The 17,455-nt window shown below is 35.4% G+C and overlaps 1 protein-coding gene across 9 annotated transcripts in view; it reads left to right on the top strand.

The window, feature by feature from the left end:
- DLG2 (discs large MAGUK scaffold protein 2) overlaps nt 1–17,455 on the top strand; it is a 1,520,398-nt gene that overhangs the window by 1,430,666 nt on the left and 72,277 nt on the right. For all 9 annotated transcript variants that reach the window (XM_031963714.1, XM_031963717.1, XM_031963716.1 and 6 more), the window contains one exon: nt 6,835–7,011. In XM_031963714.1, the coding sequence (XP_031819574.1) occupies nt 6,835–7,011 (177 nt within the window). The remainder of the gene's footprint in view (nt 1–6,834; nt 7,012–17,455) is intronic.

Below are 17,455 nucleotides of genomic sequence, written 5' to 3'. Positions count from 1 at the left end.
GATCATGTATGCTATTCATTATGTAAACATTAACTATTATACTATTAATATAATTTATATTATAAAAAAGAAGATCTGTGATTTTTTAAAAAAAAAACTCTATGGTGAGGAAACTCCCTCTAGTCTTAGAATTGTCTGTGCACCAGCAGTTCAAGACCATTGTCCAGGATCACACAGTCAGTATGTATTGGAAACAGGACATGAATCTGGACCTTCTTCACTACAAGACTCATTTTCTATCCATCCTGCCCTGCTGCCTGTCAGAGTTTCATTACATGCTGTATATCTCAAATTATATTGTACAAATGGGCACATTTGAAAATGCCTTGGGAAGAACATGTTAACGGTACTTTATAAAAGATGATGTGATAAATGAGCACATAAAGAAAATTAAAAACAGATTATAAGCTTTTTAAAAATTAGATTAGGGCAGCCCTGAATATGAGATTCCATCATTATGCTAAGGAAAACTGAGGCTTTTGAAATAAATTAGCTGCTGCAAGGTAATGAGTCTGATCTGTGTAGCTTCTGCTGGGAAGGGTTTATAATTGAAATCAGTCAAATGCTTTCTTGGGAAAAGGGTCTTTTGTTCTGCTAAATACTATATATAAGGATTGAAGTTGCTGGAGATAGGGAAAGGGAAGCTATTTTAACAACTGAAGGGGCCTCAGAGACCATCTGTCCAAGGGATCAGTGCCAGACATAACCAGGAAGAGCTAGATAGATTCAGCTTCTGTGCTACTTCCAATATTTAATCATTGTATGGCCATGGATTAAAGAAGAGGAAGTAAGGAAAATAACTTTTATATAGTACCTACTGTGTGTCAGGTACTGTGCTAAGCAATAGATTTTTACAAATATTGCCTCATTTGATACTCACAACAACCCTGCGAGGTAGGGACTAATTATCTCCATTGCCAGTTCACATTTGAAAAAGCTGAAAAAAATTTTTTTAATTACTTGCCTTGGATCACACAGCTGGTAAGTATCTTAAGCCATATCTTAGGCCACGATCGCAGGTCTTCCTGATGCCAACCCCTGTGCTCATTATCCATACTACCAGCTGAGCATGTCCTTAACCTTCCTGAGACCCAATGTCCTTATCTGAAAATTTGTGACAATTTATAACAGCTTACCTTCTAGAACACTGGAAATGAAATGATGTTTATAAAGTGTTTAGCAAATCTTAAAGTGCAAAATGAAAATAAATAGTTCTTGTTCCTATTATTATTATTACAATCCCCTTTTAACAATCCAATTCAGCTAGTATTTATTAAGTCTCTACTGTGTAATAAGTATGATGCTAAATCCTGGGAATATAAAGATGAAAATGAAAGTTATCTGTCCTCAGGGGACTTTTATTCTTGAGATAGGCAGAAAATTAAATCTAAAATATATTAAAGTAGTTACCAAGGAGAAGACACAAGTCACATATGAAGGACAATTAACAGTAAACAGACAGTAACAGAAGATACCTTGGGACAATACGGCAAAATGGACAGAAAAACAAGATAGATGAGGCTGAAATGAATATCTCTGAGAGAGCATAGAGTTCCTTGACCATCAAGCAGGATCAGCAACTCAATAACTGTCTTTCTATCTTTCTCTCTCTACTCTGGCCACTAGTCCAGAGTTCTCCTTACCATTAACCATCTCCCAAATACATAATCAATTTAGATTCCTTGTAAAATAAAGTGAATTGTCTAAGACCACATGAAAACAGCCCAAATATGAAATTTTATAGTCATCCCCATTACTTATGAGTTTAATTTGATGTGTTTATCCAATGTGTCCAGAACTGTGCTAGACAATGGGGAGTTACAAGATAAATATAAAACAAAAGCTTACATAACATCAGGGCATTTAATCACAGTTATAACAGCCAAGTCATTGACAAATGAGAAAAAGAGTAGGGATATTTAGTAACTTTCTTTCCTCACCTGACTGTTTCTCTTACAGGCTCATAGCACCTTAGGAAATAAATCTGAAAAAACAACCACCAGCACCTTTTTTTATATATTGAATTCAGCTTCCCTATCAGCATCCAGGTCTACCATATCTATAGTGATACTACTTTTGTAACACTAATATTTTATTTATTTAATGGTTCTTATTAGGAACTCAATATATCAGTATGATATTTTCAAAATATTAGGCTTGGGTACCAATGAGGAACATGGGAGAAAAAAAAGTGTTGTTCTCATCAGAAATCTGGGACTGTCCCAGATGTATTCTTCCTGACTGTGTGGCTTTGGATAAATCACATATTTCTGTGATTCAGAGAAATTAGCATTGTAAGGGGACTTAGAGACCATTCAACTGAATCCTCTCATCTTGCACATGCACATTCTGAGACCTAAACAAATAAATCAGCCTTTGTCCACAGTTTCCCAAGTCATATCCAGATTCTCAATCTCCAAATCAAAGTTTCTTTCCACTACAACATTGATAAAATGAACATAATAGTGCTTAAGCTAAAAGACAGTGTAGGTTAAGAGTTAAGAGATTTGGCCTTCTAATCGTAAATTCAAGTCCTTCCTCTGACAAATACTGGCTGTGTGTGTGTGTGTGTGTGTGTGTGTGTGTGTGTGTGTGTGTGAGAGAGAGAGAGAGAGAGAGATCCTAAGTCAGAAATTCAACCTCTCAATATTCCAGGTTATGTGTATCTGGGACTAAATCCTCCTCCTCCTTGAATGGAATAGAGTCAACAGAAAGGTTTTAATTAAGTTGGAAAAGGTAATATAATAGTAACGATTATAATGTAATATGATATGTAATACAATACAATATAATATAGTGTTTGTTTAGTTGTTTTCAGTCATGTCTGAGTCTTGATGACCCCATTTGAAACTTTCTTGGCAAAGATACTGGAGTAGTTTGCCATTTCCTTCTCCAGCTTATTTTACAGATGAGGAAACTGAGGTAGTCAGGGTTAAGTGACTTGTCCAGGATCATACAGCCAGTAAATGTCTGCAGGCAGGTTTGAGCTCTGGAAGGCAGTTGTGGCACTCTTATCTATTATACTCATATATCACAACATAGTATATCTATTATATGATACAGTAGCCATCATTTATATAGTATTTTAAGGTTTGCAAAGCATTCCACAGATATTATGTCATATTACTATATTATGTCATGTTACTTTAAAACAATCCTGGGAGATAGATGCTATTTATTATTCCCAGTTTGCAAATGAGAAAGCTAAGGCAGATAGTTTAAGTGATTTGCCCGGGCTCACACAATTAATAAGTGTACTAGGCTGAATTTGAGCTCTTCCTGACTCCAGACCTAGTGTTACCTTCATGGTATCATTTACGTATGCAAATATAATAATTTTACCAGCAAGCCATCTTCCATAGAATGCATTTACCCCATTCTGGCTGTAGCCAGTGAGGGTTACTTTACAATCTTATAGCTTTGTACTGAATTTTTGTCAAAATAAACATGGAAGACTTCATGTTTGATGTATTCTCCAATTCCATCTCTTTGATCTCTTTAATCCAGAGAAGTTCATCTTCTCTTTGAGGTGGAAAAACACTGGAATCTCTGTGTTGCATGAATTTGTAGGGAAGCAACTGCATTTACAAGAGCTATAGCAAAGATTTCAAATTGTAGAGAAAAGTGCCAACAAGTATTAGAGGAAGAAGTTGTTCACTGGAGCTCTCTAAAGAAATCAGATGTCTGATTTTTTTTAAATGAAGACTTCTACCTCATTGCACAGTTGTGAAAATTGAATGAAAGGATGGGTATAAAAGCATTAATTAATCGTCACCTCTGTTCTTTGGGTTTTGCACCTAGTATGGTGTATCATATGTAGTGTGTGCATACAAAAATATGTAGAGTTAATAAGTACATGAACAAATAGGGAAGAGAAATACAATTTATCATTCTTCCAATTCCAACAACTATAATTCTTATCTGCCAAAGAATTCCTAGTGGAAAAAATGAAATCATAAATAAATCAAATTAACCATGGTATGGTTATACCTCTGTGCAGATGATCATTTCCTATGTGACCTTGGATTACTGCTTTTACCTCACCTTCAGTTTTTGGGTTGAGCCAAGTAATTTCTAAAGTTTCTTCTGATATTCTATATCTTCCTTCTGGAATTATTTATATCTTATAAATACAAAATATCATTCTTCCAATAACAATAACTATGTCTTATCTGTCAAAGAACCCCTAGTGAAAAATGCAACCATAAATAAATAAAATTAACCATGGTATGGTGACATCTCTGGGAATGTTGCTTCTTTAATTAGCATGTGAGCTCCTTTAAGAAAGGAATTTTTTTTAACCTTTCTTTGTGTCTTGAGTGTTTATCACAGGCCTTGGTATATGGTAGGTATTTAATAATTACTTGTTGATTAATTGATGCAACATTACTTCCCATCATGTCCTTTCATTCTTGGATAGAGTGTATGACTGAAAGAATTTTGTTCCAAGCATATTAATTTTTTCTACAGTTATTTTTAGCTGTAAAGAAGCTGCCATCAGCTCTTTCTTGTTACCATGACAACAATTGTGACAGATATTTAATTTTTAAAAAATACTTAGTCTTCAGTGTTTCAGGGTAAAATATATTCTACAAATCCAGGGAAATCGCATGCAGAGAGGTTTGGCAATAATGAATGAGTCAAATTAGAACAAAGTAGTGAAAGCTCCCTCTTGAGAGAGAGGCCAGGGATTATTTTTGTATGTATGATTCTGGGAGAGCATAAATGGCCCACTAGGAAGCCAGAAACTTAGTGGATTCCAGATTCTAGTTATTCTATCAGCATAAAAATGGCAAACACAAACTCATCATTTTGAGCATGTGGTGGACTAATGATGGGCCTGATTGAATGAACTAATAAATTGACAAGTCTGAACACATCCACTTGAAGACAATCAGAATAGAAAGGAAGACTTACAGCCATGCCATGAAATTCAGTCAAAAGAATTCGAATATTTAGCCTTGAGAAGAGAAGACTTAGAAGTAACATCATAGTTGTTTTGAAGTATTTTAAAGATTGTGAGTTTAATTAATTCAAAAATATTTATTTATTGACTGCTATGATCATGGTTTTATGCTTTGCTTATAAGGATTACAAATGGCTCAAATCTTACCCTCAAGGAACTTACATTAGAATCATGTGAAAAGGGGATGTTTTTCTGCTTGATTCCAAAGAGCAGAATGTGAACCAATGGGTAAAACATTCAAGTAAATAGATTTGTCATAAATACAGGAAGGAACTTCCTAATAATTCAAGCTAGCCAAAATTAGAGTGCCTTTTTAGATATTAAGGTCCTGATCAGTTTTGGCCAGATGACCACTCCTCTGAAATACTGTAGAGGTGATTCATATTTTATCTAATGGTGGTTTGGCTAGGTTCTGATGTTCTTTCCAGTGATAAAAGTTAATGTTCTGTATTTCATAGGATCATAGTTCCTTTTCTTCTCTGGGCTTCAGGTTTTTAGAATAGTAATATTTAGAAAAGAACCTTACAGATTATCCAGCCCAGACGTTCTTCACCTTTTTTATGATGTTATGAACTCTTTTGGCAATCTGTTGAAGCTTGTGAACTGCTTCTTAGAATCATATTTTGAAATGCATAAAAAACATATATCAGATTTCAAAGAAAACCAATTATATTGAAAATATAGTTATCAAAAAATAAACCTACTTCATTTTTGCTATGTTAAGAATTTATGATTATGCCAAACCCCTTGATTTCACAGGTACTATAATTGATTCATAGAATATAAGTGATTCACCATAAGTAGCACTCCTGGGATTCAAATCCAATTTTTTCATGTATAAAATAAGGTAATTTACCCAAATGATCTCCAAAACTCTTTCTGATTTTTGTCACCTTATGTTCTGAGTTACATAAAATACAGCAAAAGAATATGGCAACCAGAAAGCACAGTAAATGCAAACCCTTTTAATTCTAGCCATTTTTGCATAGGGGTATTCTTTGGGTAGCACTGTGGATTATCTCCTATGTTCTTATATTCGTTACAAAAAATGATATTTTTCCTCCCCAATTATATGTAATGTATAACATTTGTTGTTGTTTTTTTAAAGTTTTGAATTCCAAATACTATCCTAATCTCCCTGCTCTCCCTCTTCCTTTTGAAGCATTAAGCAATCCAAAATAGGTTCTAAATAGATTATAAAGTCTTCCTCCACTTAAACTATTCTCCTCTAATTATGTTCCACCAAGAAGAGTGTTCCATAAACAGGGGCCATATCAGGGAGGAGATAGCTAGAATGTAGGCACAGAGTGTGAGTAATAGCAATATTATATTATTTATTTATATTGTTAAATATCGACCAATCAGATGAATTGGTATCAAAGTGGATAGAGTACCAGGCCTGGATTCAGGAAGACCCATTCTAAATTCAAATCTGGCCTCAGACACTCACTAGCTGAGTGACCCTGGGCAAGACATGTAAGCTTATTTGCCTCAGTTTCCTTATTTGTCAAATGAACTGGAGAAGGAAATAGCAAACCACTCAGGTATCTTTGCCAAGAAAATATCAAATGAGATCATGAAGATTCAGATATGATTGAAATAAGTGAATAATATCAGCGAGAGGAACACTGGGTTTTGGCTCAAAAGATCTACTCTCTGGTGGACATAGCTCAGTAACAGCTCAGACATAGGCTGTTACTTCCAATTCTTAATATCAGCTAACCTATCTATAAAGTGGAATGATTGTATTTACTATAAGTACCTTGTTAGGAGTATTTTGAGAATCAAGTGAAAATATGTTTACAGAATGCTTTCTAGCCATAATTATTACCAGTCTTTTTAAACATTTTCTTTCTTTTTCTCTCCAGAGCCATGTTTGATTATGACAAGAGCAAAGATAGTGGACTCCCAAGTCAAGGACTCAGCTTTAAATATGGTGACATTCTTCATGTTATCAATGCTTCTGATGATGAGTGGTGGCAAGCCCGAAGAGTAACTCTGGAGGGAGACAGTGAGGAGATGGGTGTCATCCCCAGCAAAAGGAGGTAATGATTGCTCTTCTGATTTCATAGCATGTGACTTTTAGATTTTATGGAATGGATAAAAGAGAAAAATAAAGAAATATCAAAAGAGAGACAGAGATACAAAAACAGAGACAGAGACAGATGAGACAGACATCTAGGAAGACAGAGGGTCACAGAGATAGAGACAGAGACGGAAACCATAAGACAGAGGTGAGAGGAAAAGAGATGGAGAAAGAAAAAGAGAAAGAAGCAAAGAAAAAAGTAACAGAGAGAGGAAGGAAAATGGATAAAAAGAGAGAAAGAACACAGAGAGGGAGAAAGCGAGGACAGGAGAAAAAGAGACAGAGAGAAAAAGCGAGGACAGGAGAGAGAGAGAGAGAGACAGAGAGAGAGAGAGAGAGACAGAGAGAGAGAGAGAGAGAGAGAGAGAGAGAGAGAGAGAGAGAGAGAATGAATGAATATGAATGAGAATGAATATGAATTTCCAAAATAAACCAATTTAATCTGAGAATTCATCCAAGAGGAAATTGCCAGCCCAGACAGGTGACAGCAATTAAATTTTCCCTTTCTACATATATTATGATTTTAATGAAAATTTGTGACTATGAGCTCACATTCTGACAAGACTCCAAACGATAAACAATCTCTCAGACTATCTTGCTGTCTGCCTTTTAGTGGAGTTTAATTTACTCCAATGCATGTATTTCAGAACAAACTTGTCAGTATATACAGGTTACTAATTTTCCAAGGACCCTGAAAAGCTCATCAGTGACATAGCAAGTAAACCAGGCAATCTTTTAGATCAGAGCTTCTTAAACTTTTTCTACTTGCAAACCCTTTTTTGCCTGAGAAATTTTTACCCATTTACTCATAATAAATCATAATTTTGCAACCCCCACATTCAGTTATGAGACCCCCATGTGTGTTAGCAAACTATACAGTTCGAGAAGATGGTTTTCAGAAGACTTAAGGTCACAGTAATCCATGCTAGTAAATCAATAAATTAACATGCATTTATTAAGCACCTACTTTATTCCAGGCATTGTGCTAGACAGAACCCAAAAATGAACCACTCAGGCTCTCAGATAGATTAATTATATTCTATCAGGGTTGATAATCTAAACACATATAAGTAAGTACAAAATAGATTATTTTGGAAGGAGAGTCATTAGTTACTTGGTGCATACAGGAAGGTGTCTTGTAGAAGATGGTACTTGAGCTGAACTTTGAAGGAAGATAGGGATTTTAAGGAGGTGAGGAGGGAGAATATTCCAGACACAGAGATAAAAGATGGAATGTTGTTTACTTAGGAGACTGAGATTTTGTGTATGTATATGATGTTACTAAACACTGATGGAGAAAACTTAAAATTCTACCAGAAACCCAGATGTTTTCTCTAGAAGATGTCAATCAAAGCTAGCTTTGCAAAAATACCATACTTCTGGAAATTAGTTTCCATTTCATTTTCATTCTCATCTCTGATATTATATAGTCATAGCCAGGGCTCTTAACAGGGTGAAGCTTTTCTTCCCTTAGTATTATCTTGACCAAGAATTTGAGAAGCCAGGAAAAACTCCCAAAGTAAGAATTATTAATCTAGGCTCTGTGAGCTTTGTTAAAAATCAATAACTATTTTAATTTAATTTTTTCCTTTGTCATCCTATGTATTTTATGCATTTAACAAAAATGTTAATCTGAAAAAGGGATCCAGATATTTTACTAGAATGACAAAGGGGTTCAAGACACTACAAAAGTTACAAGTCCTCTCCTGGGGACATCCAGATGACATCCTTTTAGTTTCTTGGAAATTATATTCATAGGAAAGAAACTTTCTTCCCAAGAAATGTCTTTCTTCATATCCTTACATTGTGCAAGGACCAGAAATTGTTGGACTATGCCCTAGAAAACTAAAGAAATTAAATTCAGGAGTGATGTTGTTTAAATTAATAAGCTTATTCTCCAAAACTGATATATTTTCAGAAAGCTACCAGGCTATTTCCCCATCCATAATACCATGATTTCTGAAATGCCTTTAAATAGATCCTTCATGTAGCCAAGCAGTTCAGGACTGCCAACTGAAGTTTAGACTTCAAACTCATTCAAAGAAGACTGGGCCATGGCATCTGGACCTCTTCTTGTCATCTTTATTTTAACCAAATGAATAGGGTTAGAATGAGAAGAGAGATTTGTTTGCCTTGTTTTCTGTTTTCTTTAGAAACAATACATGAGGGACAGCTAGGTGGCGAAGTCCTGAAGTCAGAGGACATGAGTTCAAATTTGGTCTCAAGACACTTAACATTTCCTAGCTGTGTGACTCTGGGCAAGTCACTTAACCCCAAATGCCTCAGGAAGGAAGGAAGGAAGGAAGGAAATAATACATGATAGTGTAGAATGAGTACTGAGTTAAAAGACTGGAAATATTCTAACCTTGACTCAGCCATTAGTAAGGACTGTGATCTGAAGGAGGGAGGGAGGAAGAGATGAGGAAAGGGAGGGAGGGAGAAAGGAAAGAAAAAAGGAGGGAGGGAGGGAAAAAGGGATGGAGGGACAGAGGAAAGAAGAGAAAAGGAAGGGAAGGAGGGAGGAAGGAAGAAGGGAAGGAAAGACAGAAGAAGGAGGAAAGGAGAGAAGTAGGAAGAAAGGAGAAAGGGAGAAAAAAGGAGAGAGAGAAGGAAAGACAGAATGAAAAATGGAGGAAGGAAGGGAAACAGGGAGAAAGAAGGAAGGGTGAATGGAGTATTGATCCTATTTTTTGTGGGTCTTTGAATATCAGACACTTGGAGTTTTCTCCTACCTTTTGGGAGTTAGTCTCTAAGCGCATGAGGAAAAGCATTCCAGGAATTGAAACCATGATCCTCATTTCATTATACCATGGGTCTTGTCGATTTTCCCCCTACCAAGCATTCCAAAAATCAGTCAAAAATGCTAGGATGGAAAAATACAGTATCTTAGCCTAACCCACTAAAAACCAAGATAAACTTTTTGCCATAAAGAACAGTGAGGAAAAAAAAAATTTAACTCGGATCTCACATATCTATAGGCTTAGAATAAGGAATTGGGTACCAACTAAAGACAGCTGGGGTCATAACACTCTGGAATGTGACTTCCTTGAAGAATGAACTTGCTTTTTTAAAAATCCCAGCACCTAGCAATGTCATGTCACATAATAGGCATTTGATATATATTAGTAGAATTGTTCAGTTAAGTCAATTTGGCCCACTAGTACATAATACAATGGGGGAAATCATTCTAGAAGTTTTCCCCTTGGTTTTGTGTTAAGGAAGTATGGAATAAGAGTGTCAAAGGCATGGATGTATGTCCTGACTCTGTTATCATGTATTACTGGGCAAGTTTCTTACACTCTGAGAAACTATCTTCATTTATAAAAGGGGTTAGAATAGATGATCCCCAAGGTTTCTTCCAGCTCTGGACCCTGTGAGAGCTCAAGATATGCTCAAGAGATATGAGAATATAACTCTGAGTTTAGTTTTAATTTCTCCATGATTTTTCTCCATCTGTGAAATAAATAGTAACAAAAAAATTTTGCCCAACCTCACAAAGGTTGCTATGATGATACATAAGTCAGTGTTGGGAATTAACTTCTGAACATATTGTATGGAAAATTTTATGTAAAGGTAAAGTTCTCTAACAGATAAAAATAACTTTGTGATATGATAATAAAACTCCCTTCAGTATATTTTCATATTTACATAGACTGGTGTTTAAAAACTGTTAATTTCACAAGTACAAGATGGCAGACACATGGCTAGATAGCAGTTTATTTGAAAAATTTTAGTGTGCTGAATGTTCCAGATGAGTGAATAATGTTATATACAGTGGTCAAAAAAGCTAACGTAATCTTCACAAGAAGAAAGGCATAGTATCTAAGACCAGGGAAGAGACAAGTCCCTCTGTATTCTGCCCTAATGTGGTCCAACTGGTATATTGTGTTTATTTTGAGGCATTAAATTATAGGAAGATGATCAGGATGGGGGCAGGCATTGAGTTTCCTGCCACTTACAAATTGCATAAAGGAATTAGAAACACTTAGCTTGGAGGGGAGACTATTTCAGAAGGACTTAGTAGCTTTCTTCATGTATTTGAAGGATCATTGCGTGAAAGCAAGAGTGTACCTGTTCTTCTTGATCCTAGAGGGAAGAACTAGAATTTATAGAAAGGCAGATTTAGGATTCATATGGGGAAAGACTTCCTAAGAATCTCTCCAAAAAAGCTCTCCAAAAGTAGAATGGGATTTCTGGGGAGATAATGGATTTCCTCTCAGAGGAGATTTTCAAATAAATACCAAATGACTACTTGTCACATATATTATAGAGAGGTTCTTGTTTAGATATGAATTGAATAAGATGATCTCTAAGATACCTTCCAGTTTTAAGATGCTTTAATTCTGTGAAGTATTTGGACAGGGTCTCTGAGCCATAGGGCTTTATCCTTCATTCCAGCATATTCTTTGGGGAGCAATCACCCTCAAACGAGCAATACCACGAATAACACTTTGCACTCACAGGGCCTCTTTCCTCTGAAGAGTTCACAGCAATTTTCTGAGTTAAATCATTTTCCAACTGCCTACACTGATCATTGTCCAGCTGTCTGAATTTGCCATTTCTCTGACTTCTTGGATGAGAACCACTTCTAGCAGCCACAGTAAAGCTGGATCAGGGAAAATGAATTTGGAATTGTAAATCAAATTTCAGTATCTATTTCTGTTTTATGATGGGTGAAGTAGACCAGAAAAAGCCAGAATTTATAGTTGAAAAAAGAATTACGGTCCAATTTTCTCCTGGGAATCTGGCTAAGTTTCTAGTCCTCAAGTTTTATTGATTAAATGGGATTTGAAAAATATTTGTCATTAGATTTTTCCATGTATGCCTTCTTCCTGGGTTAATATCTTATTTACAAATGGGAGACCATCATTTAATTCTGTCTTTAGGATCTGATGACCACAGTGAAGGATAAATCTCTATAATGACACCATTGCTTTGTGGAATCATACATTTAAAGTTGAAGGGGACTTAGAGAACATCTAGAATAACACTCTCATTTTACAGATTAAGAAATTGAGGCACAGAGATGTTGAATGACGTACCCAAAGTCACACAGGTACTACTGAAAACTCAGATTTCTGACTCCAGAAACAACTTCTCTCCTTGTACTTTTTCTTTCTAACCCCTATTATCAATAGTCATTTGACCTGACATAACCAGTACCATGATCCATGTCTTCTTGGGAAGGACACATGATAATGCACAACTGGCAAGATCCATAATGAATAATATTAGCACAGCAATGAAACCTTACTTCTCAAGTAATCCAATAGAGCAGGGAGAAGTAAAGACTGTTGGCAAAATGATGTCCCATGCCAGAAACCCACACCCACCCCATCCTCACTATATATCTGAACTGAGCCCAAAGGAGCAGATGGGAAGTAGAAAAGAAAGCAGAGGGAAACAGTTGGGCCTATTAAGTCATGGCCATTTCCAAATCTCTAGAGGCTCCAGTTGTCAGAATATATTCCTCATATTTTTCAGTCCTATTTCTTGTTTTAGCATTTTGGCCAGGGTTCTAAGGAGAGAGAATTTTTGCTAAAAATGAACTAATTATTCTAAACAAAATAATGGAAATACACTAGACTTTCTCAGACTAAATCTGTTTTGGGGATCTATCCCTTCATTGCAATAGGATCAGCTCAATTCAATTTAGTTCAATCCTATAAACATTTTTAAGAATGGTTGGTTAGTATCTTTCACTCTCACAGAGGACCAAAATGGCATCACTATTTCTGGCTCAAGGTGCAAAATATTTAACCAAGGCTGATTAGAGTAACATAAGCTCAGAAGAATCTAACTACAGGTCAGTCACAAATAGTCCATATGAATGTTTGGAATGAACATTGGGCCCTGTACTGTTACCATGGATAGAAAGATATTATTAAACATACATTATATGCTGCTTTAAAATCTGCAGAGCACTCTTTTCCCAACAACTTTAAAATTGGAAATCACAATGAGATTAGGTGACAAAGAAGTTACCACACAGTTTGGGGAGGGTCTGAGGGATGATTAGAACCCAATTTTTTTAATTTATTAAAGCTTTTTATTTATAAAACATATGCATAGGTAATTTTTCAAAACTGACCCTTGCAAAACTTTCTGTTCCAAATTTTCCCCTTTTTCCTCCCACCCCTCCCCTAGATGGCAGGTAGTCCAATACATGTTAAATATTTTAAAATATATGTTAAATCCAATATATGTATACATATTTATAGTTATCTTGCTGCACAAGAAAAATCAGATCCATAAGGGAAAAAAAAAACCCGAGAAAGAAAACAAAATGCAAGCAAACAACAATAGAAAAAGTGAAAATGTTATGTTGTGGTCCACACCCAAATTTGCTACTTACAAGGACAAGATTTTTCTCCCATGACACCCATTCAACATAGGATAGAATCATAAATTGAAAAAATAAAAGAAACCTTAAAGAATACCTAAACCACCACCCTCACTTTACAAATTAATTAATTAACCCTTAATAAATACTTACAATATTCCAGATAGTCTACTAAGCACTGTGGTCAAAAGACAAAAATGAAACTGTTTCCAGCCTTAAGAAGCTTACATTCTAATAAGGGAGAGAACATGCACATATATAAAGAAATATGAGGAAACTGAAACCCAGAGAGGTTAAGTAACTTGCTGAAGATCATTTAGTAAGCAGCAAAGCTTGGTTGTAAACCCAGGATTGATTCTGAATTTCCTTTCCACCATCTTTGCTCATCCCCATTTCTTCTACACGTCAGTAGATCTGTAACTCCTCAAAGGATCTTGCAGTCTAGTTGTGGTTGAAGATGTGATCAATAGCAAAATAGCTATAAGATAAAAATAAAACAATGAAGCTACATAAGAGAGGTAATAAAAAATGTTCTAGGAGAGGTCTTAAAAGGAATTTTTTTTTCCTTTACCTTAACTTCCTTAACTTCAGTTAAATATAAAAAAGTTTTTTTTTAAAGAAGTTAACATTTGGGATTGGCAGGGCGAATAAAATTTCAATAGGCAGAGTTGAGGACTATGCTGTCTTATCTATTGGTTTAAAAATTCCATCATCTCTTCAAATTGTATCTTATTTTTTAGAATAAATATTTATTGAAAGCAATGGCAGGTTGATAAGATATTTTTAAGTACACATGAATTTATGGACATAGTGATTTTTCTTTTTTTCCTCTTATCTTCTAAAGGACAAGTTGAGGGTAGAAAATACACATGATATGTCTTCTACAAATATTTTTCAAGGTTGAACAACTACAGGCTTGCTCATCTGAGGCATCCCTTAGGGCCCAGAAATAGTTTTAAATGATCATACTGTTTGACTTGTCAAAAAGAACATGCATCTCTACTGACCCTAGCTTTATTTTCACCATTCCACATCCTAATTTGGTTCTTTTCCCCTACAGCTTGAGCTTTCTGTCCTGGGGAATGAAAAAAGTAAGTGGTAGGTAGTTGTTTAGGATTTAGTTGTGGACAGGTTGGAACAGGTGACTGGTATAATTCAGCATTCAAAGAAGATGTATAAATTCTAGTTTTAGAAGATTTATGTACTTTCCCCTCATTGTTCATCCCATTAAAATCTTGCCAATGGCTGGCCTTGTGGATAATGACTAGATTTGAGTATGTTGTGCTGAATGTTGCTGGATCCCTTTTTTTTTTTTAACTTTTACTGAAGTTAGTTTCCAAATATTGATTATTTTCTTTCTTTAAGAATTGGTTATTTCAACATATAAGGGAAAGAATACTGGACTGGGATACAGAAGACACAGATTCAACTCCTAGCTCAACTTGGGCAACTAATTCCCTCGTTATGTGACTTGAGGCAATTCCCTATGCTTCTTACAGACAGTTTTGGTTTTTTGGTCTTTGAAACAGGTATATACTTGTACTTCTCCTTCTTTGGGTTGTTGTCAGGAAATTTAAAGCACTTAAGAAATAGGTCATATTTGACTCCTCCCTCATCATTCACCATGATTTGACTCCACTATTCTCTAAGCCATGTAGGTTCAACATTTCATTTCGCTATTTTGTCTTTCTCTTACCATATCAGACCAGTGGTCAAGTCTTACTGATTCTACCTCCACAAGAGTTCTGGCATCCATTCTGCTCTTCCCCCACCATATAACCTTTCCCACTCCCATTCCAATGACCCTAATGTAGACTCTATTATAAGTTCATTATTTAGAAGATAATAGCCTCCTAAAGAAGCTGCCCTCTCCTTTCCTCTTTAATATGTCCTCTATAAAATCTGCTAACACCATTATCCAAGGAATGTATAAAATATAGTCAAGAAGCATATATTAAGCACTTATATGTCAGGCACTGGGTATACAAAGAGAGGTATTAAACAAATAAACAAAAAAGACAACCAAGACCCTGCAATCAGTGAGCTTATAGTGCTATGATAATACCCCTCTATTTAAAAATCTTCTGTGATTCCTTTTTCATTAATAGACCATAATAAATGGTCATTATATAATGAGAAAGTTCTCATCATAGCTTAAAGCTTTCCAGTGATGGGGAACCCATAGCTTCCTGAAGCTGCATGTTTCACTTAGAGACAGGTCTTCTTGTAAACAAGTTTTTCCTCTATTCATTTGTAAAATGAAAGGATTTGATTTGGTGATCTTTAAAGTCTCTTCTAGCTCTAAATCAATATTTTATATTGAGCCCCCTTTTCAGCAGTTTATACCCTTTGATTCTTGTTCTACCCTCAAGAAATAAGTCTTGAAGACATCTTCTGCTGTGTCATAACTCTCTTAGTTTTATCATTTTCAGCAGCTGCCTATCTGCCTTCCACACTAGTGACTTTTAATACTTTCCGATATATTGGAGCCATCCTTGGATGCAATGAACCTCCCCCAGCTCATTTTATTACATTGGAATATTTTGGTTTGAGTTAAAATCTTTATCAAAAAGTTCCTCATCATACCTAAAACCTCTAGTTTTTAAACAAGAGGTTACCCTCCATTAAAATATGAACTCCTGACAAAAAGCAATTGTTTTATTCTTTTCAATTGTATCCACAGCACTTGGCATATGGTAAGCTCTAAATAAATACTTGTTGATTGACAGACTGAATGATAAAAGTCATGATAACTACAAGAAAGAGAACATGGAGGGATTATTGAGAGAGAGAGAGAGAGAGAGGGAGAGGGAGAGGCAGGGAGGGGGAAAGGGAAGGAGGGAGCAGGAGGGGAGGGAGCGCTATATATTTAAGTTTCTGTTTTCTGCAATGATCCCAATGTGGGCTATCCTTTTAGTTCTGATATAACATTAGTAGGGCAGCTACTTAGTTGAAGTAAATGGAGTCAGGAAGACTCATCTTGCTGAGTTCAAATCTGGCTTCAGACACTTTCTAGTTGTATGACCCTAGACAAATCATTTAACTTAATTTGCCTTAGTTTCCTCCTCTGTAAAATAAGCTGGAGATGGAAATTGAAAATCACTTCAATATTTTTGTCAAGAAAACTCCAAACAGGGACACACAAAGAGTAAGATGCAACTGAACAACAACAGTTAAAAAAAAGCATCATGGATCTTGCACAATCTGGTTCCAATAAATATTTCTACTATCATCTCTTTTCTTTCTCTCTTTTTTTTTACACATACTCCAAACTGCACCACTCTGTGTCCCCATTCTTGCCCTGCTTTCTGTCATCTCTTTGCTTTTGATGATGACATTCCTGGAATCAAATTTCCTTCATTTATTTCTTTTAAAATGTCTTTTCAAAGACTAACTTAAATGCTTTCTCCTTTTTTTGAGACTTTTATGACCCATAATTATACACATATGAAAGTAATCTCTCCCTAATCAACTTCTCTTGGAACTTTTCCTTACATTAATCATTACACTTTTTTATAGATATCTATATCTATATATAGACCTATTTCTATATACACATAATAAATATACTATATTACATATATATCACTTTTATATTGTAAACATATATATATATATATGTATCTTTTATATTGCAGAGTTTTTTTTCCAGAAAAGGACTTCAGTCATGTATCTATATAAACTCAATTCATAGCACATGGTAGACCCATGACCGATGTTTGGTGAACTGAGTTGGACATAGGAATTGTTATTTCCATGCATACTATTTCCATCTCTGTCCAAATAATTGGGCCACTGGCTCATCTCACAGCAGTTTTTGGCCTCCAAATCAGCTGCTTGTGGTCTAGTCTTTGTGACATTGTGTGAAAGATAAAACCAAATTGGAACCATTAGAGGGACATAATCTGTTTTTTAGTGATTTACCTCTCCTACATCATTCTTGCTAAATGACATTTTCCCAGTGCTTTGTGACAGTGCTTCCAATACATCTAGCCTGTTAATAATCAGAACTGCTCATTTTTTCAGGAACTGTTTTGCGTTTGCATTTTATAATCAGCAC

This window comes from Sarcophilus harrisii, chromosome 3 (assembly GCF_902635505.1).
Source record: "Sarcophilus harrisii chromosome 3, mSarHar1.11, whole genome shotgun sequence".
Taxonomy (NCBI): domain Eukaryota; kingdom Metazoa; phylum Chordata; class Mammalia; order Dasyuromorphia; family Dasyuridae; genus Sarcophilus; species Sarcophilus harrisii.
Note: the sequence above shows the minus strand (reverse complement) of the source record. Positions and strands in the feature narration are given on the sequence as shown.